The 11,882-nt window shown below is 38.9% G+C and overlaps 1 protein-coding gene and 1 pseudogene across 1 annotated transcript; both read right to left on the bottom strand.

Moving 5' to 3' along the window:
* Positions 1 to 3,032: 3,032 nt before the first annotated feature.
* Positions 3,033 to 3,894, bottom strand: LOC133870084 (protein EXORDIUM-like 2; annotated as a pseudogene).
* Positions 3,895 to 8,454: 4,560 nt separating this feature from the next.
* LOC133870963 (protein EXORDIUM-like 2) lies at positions 8,455 to 9,632 on the bottom strand. Its single transcript, XM_062308273.1, has one exon. The coding sequence runs from the start codon at positions 9,581 to 9,583 to the stop codon at positions 8,666 to 8,668; it is 918 nt and encodes a 305-aa protein (XP_062164257.1). The 5' UTR covers positions 9,584 to 9,632; the 3' UTR covers positions 8,455 to 8,665.
* Between the last annotated feature and the right edge of the window lie 2,250 nt (positions 9,633 to 11,882).

Below are 11,882 nucleotides of genomic sequence, written 5' to 3'. Positions count from 1 at the left end.
CAAGATAAAACAAGAATTTAGAGAGCTGCTACAGGTACAAAAGGAAGCTTACAAAAAAATTTACAAACTGACGTGGAAGGTGATGTGGCTTATATTTATAACTGACGTGGCTTGGCTTATACGTACGAAGGGAAACTCGACCACCGGCGACGGAGAGAGATGGTCGGAAACCCAGAGATCCGGCCGGATCTTTGACCACCCCATCGGAGAAGACCACCGGGACGGAGGCGCTGTCGGCGATCTCCATTATAGTCGATACGATATCCGGTGAGATGGATACGATGTGTATTGGGTTTCGGCGTTATGGGCACTTGGTCGTGGGTTTCAGATCCGGCCGGATCTCTCAAACCCACGCCGACCGAGCGTGGGTATGCGGCAGGAGATCCGGCCGGATCTCAGATCTGGCCGAGACGCACGCACGGCCGGATCTCAGATCTGGCCGAGACGCACGCATGGCCGGATCTCAGATCTGGCCGAGACGCACGCACGGCCAGATCCGAGGTCCGGCCGGATTTCTCAAACCGACGTCGGCCGAACTTGGTGTTTCTGGCCGGATACGGTCAAAGATCTGGCCGGCCGGTGAGAGGGAGGAGAGGGGGGAGAGAGAGAGTGCCGGAGAAAGAGGGGGTGAGGGAAAAGGGAGAGAAACAGGCCAGGTGTTTTTTTTTTTTTTAATGAGTATAAATGAATTTTTTAATTAATAAAATGCCACCTCAAATGCCAGGTCAGTTTGTAAAATTCTCTATGTAAGAGTTTCTAAGTACGTTTAGCATTTTCCAGTGAGGAAGCTTACACATATTAAATTCTTGGAAAATGCTAAACGTACTTAGAAACTCTTACATAGAGAATTTTACAAACTGACCTGGCATTTGAGGTGGCATTTTATTAATTAAAAAATTCATTTATACTCATTAAAAAAAAAAAAAAACACCTGGCCTGTTTCTCTCCCTTTTCCCTCACCCCCTCTTTCTCCGGCACTCTCTCTCTCCCCCCTCTCCTCCCTCTCACCGGCCGGCCAGATCTTTGACCGTATCCGGCCAGAAACACCAAGTTCGGCCGACGTCGGTTTGAGAAATCCGGCCGGACCTCGGATCTGGCCGTGCGTGCGTCTCGGCCAGATCTGAGATCCGGCCATGCGTGCGTCTCGGCCAGATCTGAGATCCGGCCGTGCGTGCGTCTTGGCCAGATCTGAGATCCGGCCGGATCTCCTGCCGCATACCCACGCTCGGTCGGCGTGGGTTTGAGAGATCCGGCCGGATCTGAAACCCACGACCAAGTGCCCATAACGCCGAAACCCAATACACATCGTTTCCATCTCACCGGATATCGTATCGACTATAATGGAGATCGCCGACAGCGCCTCCGTCCCGGTGGTCTTCTCCGATGGGGTGGTCAAAGATCCGGCCGGATCTCTGGGTTTCCGACCATCTCTCTCCGTCGCCGGTGGTCGAGTTTCCCTTTGTACGTATAAGCCAAGCCACGTCAGTTATAAATATAAGCCACATCACCTTCCACGTCAGTTTGTAAATTTTTTTGTAAGCTTCCTTTTGTACCTGTAGCAGCTCTCTTCCTCACTTGCCCATCTGATTGGGCTTTCATTAGTTTAAATGAGTTGTAGATTACAACAGTTAGGAAGACAAAAAGACAAAAAGACTTTACACGTTACTGCTACGTACATTAATGTTGTTTACATTACACTTGGATGAGAGTACGTTACTGCTGTGTACGTTACACTTGGATGAATTACTGCAACCATCTTCATTATTCGGGCTTTAAGTCATGCGTTACAGGTGACGAAGGTTGAGACTCATTATGTGCTTAACAATTTTTGTCAAGCTTGAGCTAGTATATTTTTTTTTGTCGAGTCAAGCTCCTACAATAAATACTCAAGATTACAACCTTACACGCTCCTAATTTTCTATTAATTTTAACGCAAAACACCAATAGAAGTTGTCTATCTATTGAAAAGAAATAGTTGTTTGAGGGGGACAAAAATGCACGAATGGTAGCTTGAGAGTCTTTACAAATGAACCCATTCATGGTCATCTAGACAAGAATTGTTTGACCGCGACTACCATGATTCAAATGCGTGTGCACATATTTATTAAAAAAAAAAAAAAGTATTATGCACACAATGAGATTGCTCTAATTAGGGGTGTACAAACGGAGCTGTTATAACCGTCTCGCAACCGCTAACTGTTTTCGAAAGCGGTTATAAATAACCTCTAACCGCTCTAGGCAAAGGTGGTTAGCGGTTATAGGAGTTGTGGAAAACAGTTAATAACCGCTAACCGCCAACTATATATATATATATATTAAATAAAAAAACTATGTTTACAACTTTGAGGTGTAACAGACTAACAAGCCTGTTTACACGATTTTTAAAAATTTAGTATTATGACCTGATTGTTTTGGTCTTGAGTTGTCATTTGGATTTGCGGAATGAAGTCAATTTGTTGAGAAAAATTAAACATCCAAATATAATTTATCTACTGGGTTGCAGCGTTTATGGTGAAACAAGGTTTATTGTATATGAACATATGCAAAATAGGTGTTTGGAAACTCAATTGCACGGTAAAAACATATTAATCCCATTCTTCTTCTCGTTAAGAAACCTAGAAAATGGAAGATAAAAAAAAAGAGTTCAATTAAATAAAGCTAATATCTTTATTTTTCCAAATCTCTTGTTGATATATAGGACTTTGCTCCCCAAAAATTATATATATAAAAAAAAAATGGTACAAAAATTATTAAATTATTTTTTGAAAACAGTTAAAACCTACACAAAAACCTGCCGAAAACCTGTTCAAAGCTCAAATTAAAAAGCAGTTTTAAAACCGTCGGTTATAAAATTAAAATAACCGCCTCCACCTAAGCGATTAACAATTTTAGACAATAACTGTCAGTTATAATCACTTGTACATCCTTAGCTCTAATGAAGGACATATGAATGGAGTTGAATAATTCGGGGGAAAAAAAAATTATAATTGAATAACTATGAGCATTTATTTTTTTTTCTTACATATTTAATATCACACCAATGTTTTACACCTGTAGGAATGTGGGTCCCACATTGTGGGCAGCAAATACTTGCGGCCGTTTACCCCAACCGTATTGTAGATCGCATCCGTTGTTATGTCCACCAAGACCTTCCCTGGATGCCCCGAAAAAGCCCCCTCCCCAAATACACCCGCGCATGCCGTCACCGCCCCCGCCAATACCGTTCCCAGATTGATAACCATACCGTCAATCCCAACGTCTCCGTTAGGTGCAACCAATGGCAGAGTCTGCAGCCCGTATATAGGCTGGTGAAACGGCCAGGCGCACTGGCCGGGGCACTGAGTCGCCGGGTTGCCCACCCAAGCGTAAGCGTACTTCACCTTCTTGTACCGCGCGTGCCCGTGTGTCCCGCACTTGCTCATGTAGAACTCCTCGACCGCCACGTCGGCTGAGGTGAGCACCACGCTGATCGAATTGTTCTTGTGCCCCGCTCTTGAAGCGAGGTACGCTATTTGCTCGTTTGTTAGCGACTTTCCGAGTGACTATTTCGGTTTGAGGAATTGTTTCCCGAGGACGAGGTGGCAGGGGCCTCCTTTGTACTGCCCAGTGACACTCCACCAGGATTTGACGGAGTGGTGGCCGGTGTGGGGTTTTGCGGGCGTTAAGAGAAAGTACGAAGTCCACGAGTATGGAGCGTTGGATTGGGGAGAACTTGCCGTACCAGAGGAGATTGACGGTGACGTTTCCCTTCAGAAGTGGGCCGTTGTGGTACTTGTGAATAACCGGCTGTTGTTTAACGAGAGAGAGCATGCGTGCGGTGGCGATGGCAGGGTTTGGCAGAGAGAAAAGCAAGAAAAGCGAGACTAGAGTGGTGAAATGGTAAATAGAAGCCATTGAGAGTGGTACGGGTATTGCATGCATGCATTAACGTGAGAGAGCTGATGGAAGAGAATGTGAAATGAAGTGTTTATATTTTGAACAAACCTGCACGTGGTAATAGCCGGCCAAAAGGATGAGTGGTGGGCATGTCGTAACGAAGCTTGTTGAGAAGTTGGGGTTTCAAATCAGCCTTCTGATGTAGACTTCAAATTAAATTGGTTTATGGTTTGTTTTGATTTGCAGTTTTAAGTAACTTAAAAGCAGGAAATAATTTGAAAATGTGATATTTGAAATCTTGATTTAAAAAAGGAGTTATGTTTTTTTGTAAATAGCAATTTAACTTTTAAAATTGTGATTACTTTTTTAAAAACACATTTTTCTACACTTTCAAATTATAATTACTTTTTAAAAAAAAACTCCCAAACAATGCAATTTTTTACAATTTTATTTAAAATTTCACTTTTAACGTAAGGTACAAAATTGTGGTACCAAAGTTATTTTAGAACCTGGTATTTGGCTTGGGGGTGGCAAAGATCCTCCTAGTTTTCTTTTGTTATTACCTTACACCTAAAAAAAAAAATAGAAAATGAGGATTTAAGACGGTAGGTGTATCCTAGAAAGGGCTGTCTGTGATGTTTGATACTTTGACTTGATCCTTTTGTTTTAATAACCTCGTCTCTTTTTTCATTTTGTCTTTTGTTTTTCTTTTTGGCGGAAAAAAAAAAAAAAGAATTTTACACGATTTATAAATTCGATAGTAAATAATAGATCTCTAATAGAATTAGTGTTTGACGTAAACGTGTCAGACACTACAAAAAAAAGAAGAATTGTTGACCCCTTTTTTTTAGACGATTTCTAAAACTGTCTATAAAAAAAAATTGTGGACGATTTAGTCCAAACTGCCAAAAATTTACATTTTCAGATGATTTTGTTCAAACCGTTTGAAATTTTATGGACGGTTTAATCAAATTGTCCATAAAATTTCAGACGGTTTTAACCAAACCGTCTATAAAAATTAAAGACGGTTTTCAAAAAACCGTCCATAAATGCAAATTTACAGACGGTTTGGTCCCAAACCGTCTGTAATTACATTCAATTCTTGCATTTATACGAACACAGCTTCGATCAATTCAATTTCAAAAATAAAAAAATTTGCCCCCAAAACTTTGGGCCTTTCCCTCCTCCCTCAATCTCCTCCCTCCCTACACCCCACCGAAAAGGAGACCAGTACCAGCTAAGTTACCAACACCAACACAACAAAGCACCATGAAGAACTCAGATCGATCACCAGCTCGGATCGCGTCGTCGAGGAACTTAGAATCGTCGAGGAACTCAGAGTCGTGTGTTGTAGACTCACATGGAGTCGCCGCACTCGCTGATGCGATCTGCCGGAGACCCAGCCCTTCAAGTTGCCGGAGAACTCATAGTGGAAGCCCGCCGAAAACTCCAAGGTGATCGTAGACGTCGACAGGTTCACGCATTACTCGCCGCTTCCGTCGCCGGAGGACCGCCAGAAAAAGCCAGAGAACAAGAAGTTCCCGTCGCCAGTGACGCCGAAGAACATGAAGCCGGAGAACACGCAGTACTCGCCGCTTCCGATCGCCGGCGAGGAAGGTCGGAGAACACGAATCAGATCTAGATCTGATTTGCCGGAGGACTGTGCTAGGGGATCTGATTTGCCGGAGGACTGTGCTAGGGTTTAATATGTTAATATTAAGAGTAATGCTACACATCATCCTCTTGTCCTCCTTTTGTCCTCCCAAATTTAATGTGGCTCTTAAAATCACTATTGAATTTATGATAGATCATTATTGAATTTTGATCCAATGGTGATTTTAAGAGCCATATCAATTTTGGGAGGACAAAAGGTGGACAAGAGGATTATGTGTAGTATACTCTAATATTAATAAATAAATAAATGAATTTTAAATAAAAAAATATTAATAATTAATAATTCTGGACGGTTTTAGATAAATAAATAAATGAATTTTAAATAAAAAAATATTAATAATTAATAATTCTGGACGGTTTTGGGCAAAACCGTCCAGAATTAATTATGGGCGGTTTTGCCCAAACCATTTAGAATTAATTTTAGACCGTTTCGGCCAAACCGTCCACAACTCAAATTAGCGACGGATTATCTTGGACGGTTTAAAACCGTCCAAAAAAAAACCGTCTGGACTTTGTTCCAGACGGTTTTTTGCCATTTCTAGACGGTTTGAAACCGTCTAGAAATCCAAAATTTTTTTTTTTAGTGAGACGGAACCCAAATATTTTTTTTTTCTTAGAAAAATATAATAAAACATCAAAGCTCTAACAGAAGACTCTCGAACTCTTCACTCTTCACTCTCTTCTGTTCCTTCTCGTTGTCTTGCTCACCATTACTTTCATTACAAATAACAACATCACCAGCAACACAAGCTGGTGCCCTTTGGATCAGTCTTGCAAAGCCAATTTCAAGAACGACCCATTTCATTATGATCAGAACATTTTAGGGACTGTGAGCTGCGGTCAGATCAAGTCCTTGTCGAGGATTTTGTCGGAGGAGTTGTTTCTTTGGTTCCCAGTGAAGGCGATTTGGGTGGATATACCCAGCTCCGTCAAGATTATTTCGATGTCGTCGTGGTTTATAAGCAATTCTCTTTATCGTTGTTCGTAACACCGCTGTATTGTATGGCGGTGAGGACGATGGAGCCCTAGGTTTGCATTCGTTTGCTTCATGTTTGTGAATTTTTGGAGGTTTAAGTTTTGCATCATGTGCATCTGGGTTGTTCTGATTTTGAAGATATTTAAAATTCTCAATCCAAAAATTTTGATACAGAGAGTGGGAGGGAGACTCTCCTCTCTCACCGTGAATCACCACTTTTATCGGTTACTCTGATTGTTCGTCGAAACAGGTGAAACTTTTCCTACTCAGCGTACATCATATTTTTCTCATGTCCAATGACAGGCGGAACATGTTGATCTTGAGACACATGTTTAAAAAACAGGTGGTTATGTCGTGTAAACCCTTTATTTAAGTGAGTTGTGTTGTAGTTAAATGGTCTAAATTTTTTAGTTAAATTAGTTGTATTAGGGTTGACCCTTAACGAGATGACGGGTCAAACAACTTAATTCAAACTCGGCATGTGAACCTGTTTTGTTAGTTTTATTCAATAGGGATTAAAATACTCTCTTTATGGATTGTGTAAGGGACCAACCAAATATTTTCATTTGAAAGGGTAAAAGTGTAAATGAGGGGTTAAATTTATTTTTAAAAAGGACTACGCCTAAAATAAAAACCAAGGGGCCAATTGATCTCTCTGTAGTCTGTACCTCATTAATTCTAGGAAGAACTTCACTATGTATGGCATAATAACATAATAACAGCTTAACAAAAGATATACACATGCATTGTCTTAAGGGTGAGGGGCAAACAAGATCAGAGTGGGTGGCTGCCTCGTAATAGAGGGGTGGCTAAACTTTAGCGCCCCCGCTTAACTATGACACGCTAGCACGGCCGGTTTTATATAGAAAAAAATCAAGCGGTCGTTTAAGGCTTCCAATTAATGAATATTAATAAGAATTTTTTTATAAGAAAATATTTGAAAGATTAATTATAGTAAATTTTCTTTAATTAATACCCCAAATTAGAGTAATAAGTAATAAAAAAGCATTAATATCATTTAATTCTCCAACATTTCATTCTTGAAATAAGTCTTAAAAATTTGATAGTATTAAATAAGAAAATCAAATAATATTATAGACATTCTTAAATAAAACCCATTTTCTAACTTCAAAACGTTCTATTGTAAAAAAATAATGGTGATAATAAAAATAATAATAATATTCAATTATGTTGTGGGTAGAGATTTTTTGGGCATTTTGATGAGCATTGAGCAGCCAAAATTCCAATAAGAATTTAAAAAAACTAATTTTGCATTCCAAAAAGTGAGAAAATTAATTTTTTAAATAAAAATATTATATAAATATATATAAAATAAAAAATAAAAGTCTCACTTAACCTAATATCCATAGGTCTCAAAATGTATCGAGTCGGCCCTGCACACCATAACACTGAATTGAGTAGACATTTTATAACATAAACAAAAGGGCCGGGATACCACAAATTAAAACCAAAATATTTGATCTTTACATCACAAGTGCCACTTAATTAATTAGGGACGAAAGGAATCTAGCCATGACCAAGGCTGATATCCACAAAAATCATCCTTCCACAAAAATAATCTCCTGCAGTCCCTAAGGGTAGTAGTCCAAATACTAATAGGACTCCTCCTCATTTACTACGACCATGCCCGTAAAATTAACTATTTTATGAATGAAAAATGGTGAGTTAAGTTTATCCAACCAAGTTATTGTGTGACGTAAGCCTTTTATTAAAACTTTTTCTTTTTTCATAAGATTTTGAACAAATTAATTGCGAAAAAAAATTACCGCAAAACGCCCATAGAAGGTGTCTATCTATATATTGAAAAGAAATAATTGTTTGAGGCGGACAAAATGTCACAAATGGTAGCTTGAGATTGCACACAGTGAGATTGCTCTGATGAAGGACATATGAATGGAGTACTTAAATTATTCAGAAAAATAAGTATGAGTATTTATAATTTTCTTTTACATATTTTGGTATCTTATAATTAGTTGTAGAGCAAAACTCTACAACAGAGAAAACACAAAAAAAATAATAATAATAATAAAAATGCTATAGCGCATACATTTTGTATATATAAATATTTTATCTCTCACTCTTTTTCTTTTTTTTTTTTTTTTTTCTTTTTTTTTAATCTCAGACCAATGTTTTACACTTGGAGGAATGTGGGTCCCACATTGCGGGCAGCAAATACTTTCGGCCGTTTACCCCAACCGCATTGTAGCTCGCACCCGTCGTTTTGTCCACCAAGAGCTTCCCCGGATATCCCGGAAAAGCCCCCTCCCCAAATAAACCTGCGCACGCCGACACCGCCTCCAACGACCCCTCCGCCGGACCCTGATAGTACCCGTTATCAAACGGATTCGTCACCGCCCCCGCCAACACCGTTCCCAGATTGATAACCATACCGTCAATCCCGACGTCTCCGTTTGGTGCAACCAACGGCGGAGTCTGCGGCCCGTATATCGGCTGGTGAAACGGCCACGCGCATTGGCCGGGGCACTGAGTCGCCGGGTTGCCCACCCAAGCGTAAGCATACTTAACCTTCTTGTACCGCGCGTGCCCGTGTGTCCCGCACTCACTCATGCAGAACTCCTCGACCGCCACGTCGGACGAGGTGAGCACCACGCTGATCGAATTGCTCTTGTGCCCCGCTCTTGAAGCGAGGTAGGCGATTTGCTCGTTTGTTAGCGATTTTCCGAGCGAGTATTTTTCGTCGAGGAATTGTTTCCCTAGAGCGAGGGTGCATGGGCCTCCTTTGTACAGCCCAGTGGCACTCCACCAGGATTTGACGGAGGGGTGCTGTGGGGTTTTGCGGGCGTTAAGAGAAAGCACGAAGTCCACGAGTATGGATCGTTGGATTGGAGAGAACTTGCCATACCATAGGAGATTGACGGTGATATTTCCCTTCAGCAGTGGGCCGTTGTGGTACTTGAGGATAACCGGCTGTTGTTTAACGAGAGAGAGCTTGCGTTCGGTGGCGATGGCAGGGTTAGGAAGAGAGAAAAGCAAGAGAAGCGAGACTAGAATGGTGAAATGGTAAATAGAAGCCATTGAGAGTGGTACGTGTATTGCTATTGCATGCGTTATAGCGTGAGAGAGCTGATGGAAGAGAATGTGAAATTAATGAAGTATTTATATTTATGAATGAACCTGTGGGAACAGCTGGCCAAAGGAGGAGTGGAGGGCATGTCGTAGCGAAGCGCGTTGAGAACTTGGGGTGTCAAATGAGCCTACTGGTGTAGACTTCAAATTGGCTTAGGGTTTGTTTTGAGTTGCAGTTTTAAGTAATTTAAAAACAGTGAACCAAAAAAAAAAAAAAAAAAGTTATTTAAAAACAGAAAATAAGTTGAAAAATGTGATATTTGAAATCTTGATTTTAAAAAGATACGTGTTTAGAAAATTCGCAATTTAATTTTTAAAATTGTACGTTTTAAAAAACGTATTCATTCCATACGATATGAAAACAATTTTTTTTTTTTTTTTTTTATATATATTTTCAAACTGCAATTATTTTTTTAAAAAAAACATACCCTCAAATGATGCATTTTTTATAATTTTATTAAAATTTCACTTTCGGCGTGTAAAATTCTGGTACCAAAAACATATATGAGTGAGACTCATACATGTAAGAACCCATATATTTTGTTCAATTTGTTGTGCACATTTTATTATGCATGTATCACTCCAACCCAAATATTTGTTCTTTACATCATAAGTGCCACGTAGGAAAGTAAGGCAAGTAACTACGACCTAGGCTGATATCCACAAAAATCAGCCTTCCCCAAAACTAATCTCCTATACAGTCGCTAAGGGTAGTAGTCCAAATGCTAATAGGACTTGTTGGGAATTTTTTCTATGCAAACAACCCCATGACTAGGCCCAGAGGCCTGTTCGGTCCACTGAGCCCACGAAGAAATAATACTTCGCTGAAAGCCCATGAAGATGCGATTGATCATAATTCATAAATGTCTTTGACTTAGTCCTTAGGTACTTTAGATAGAGGAGATCTCATATGCATCTTATTTAGAAGAGACATGTCATCTTAAGAAGAGATACGTTACCAAACCGAAAACTATGCCAATGTGACTCCTCCTCATTTACTACAACCATATCCATCGGTAAAATTAACTATTTTATAGGTGAAAAAGGGTAAATCCACGTCTCAATAAATAAGTTATACTGAAATATTAATCATCTAAAAAACTGAATTCTTATTCTCAATACAATTGTTCCAAACTTTTAGTAAAATTTTAAAGCTAAAAAAAATTAATAAAATCTCTTAAAAAAGGAAATAAAATATAAGAAGAAAAAATATAGGAAAAAATACACATAACCTTCTGGTCCTCTCAAGCTACTACCTCATTGTCAATATCCCTCTAAAATATCAATTGTGCCAATATTCTTCCCCCTAAACTACTGGAAAATGCCAATGTCCCCCTGTTGACAAAAATACCATTCATCAAATTATTAAAATCTAAAAAAAAAACTAAAAAAATTATTAAAAAAATATAAAATAACAAAAAGTTAAACAAAAAAATAAAAACGGTTTTTTCTTTTGTTCTTCGTTTGTTTTTTAAATTTTTATAATTTTAAGTTACTTTTTCGTTCTTTTTCCTTTTTTTAGTTTTCCTTTTTAATTTGTTTTTTAAAAAGTTAATTTATAGTTTTTTTTTCGAATTTATAAGGAAATTTTTGTCTAATTAAAAACAATTTAGGGTCATTTTTGTCATTTTGTTAATTTTAGTGGAGACGTTGACATAATTAGCAATTTGGCAGGGACATTAACTATTGAGTAATAGTTTGAAAGAGACATGTGTATTCTTTTAAAAAATATAGTAATTATGAAAATACTTTGCCCAAAAGGCAATTCAAGAACGAGAATCTTCTAAATGGGAGATTAGGAAAAGTATTCTGTTCACCTTTGATTTGGCAGTAAATCCATTGCCTGTTTCTAACCCTACCGGTAAGGTATGTTACCTTCCACCCTACATATAAATTTACTAAATACCATTAATCTTCTTGTGGCAATGGAAACGGAACATACAACTTGTACATAAGTCACGCCTCCACACAAAATAGCCCTACTCAAACGCAAGTCAATAAAGATAAAAAGGTCGGCCATATTTTTATATAAATTAGGGAGGTTGTACATTCCTCGAATAAGCCTTCAGCCCTTGACCACAAGCACTCAATTTTGTTCTCAAAATTGTCCACATCCTCATTGCTCTGCCAAAATTGTCCTATTACCATTAGCTGGCCAAAGCCTGTAAGTAATGATACTATTGACTTTATAAAATTAAAGTTGATGCGGCTGAAATCGAGATTATCCTCCCCCACAGATTGATTCAAA

The sequence above is a fragment of the Alnus glutinosa genome, chromosome 6, assembly GCF_958979055.1.
Source record: "Alnus glutinosa chromosome 6, dhAlnGlut1.1, whole genome shotgun sequence".
In the NCBI taxonomy this organism is placed as follows: Eukaryota; Viridiplantae; Streptophyta; class Magnoliopsida; order Fagales; family Betulaceae; genus Alnus; species Alnus glutinosa.
Note: the sequence above shows the minus strand (reverse complement) of the source record. Positions and strands in the feature narration are given on the sequence as shown.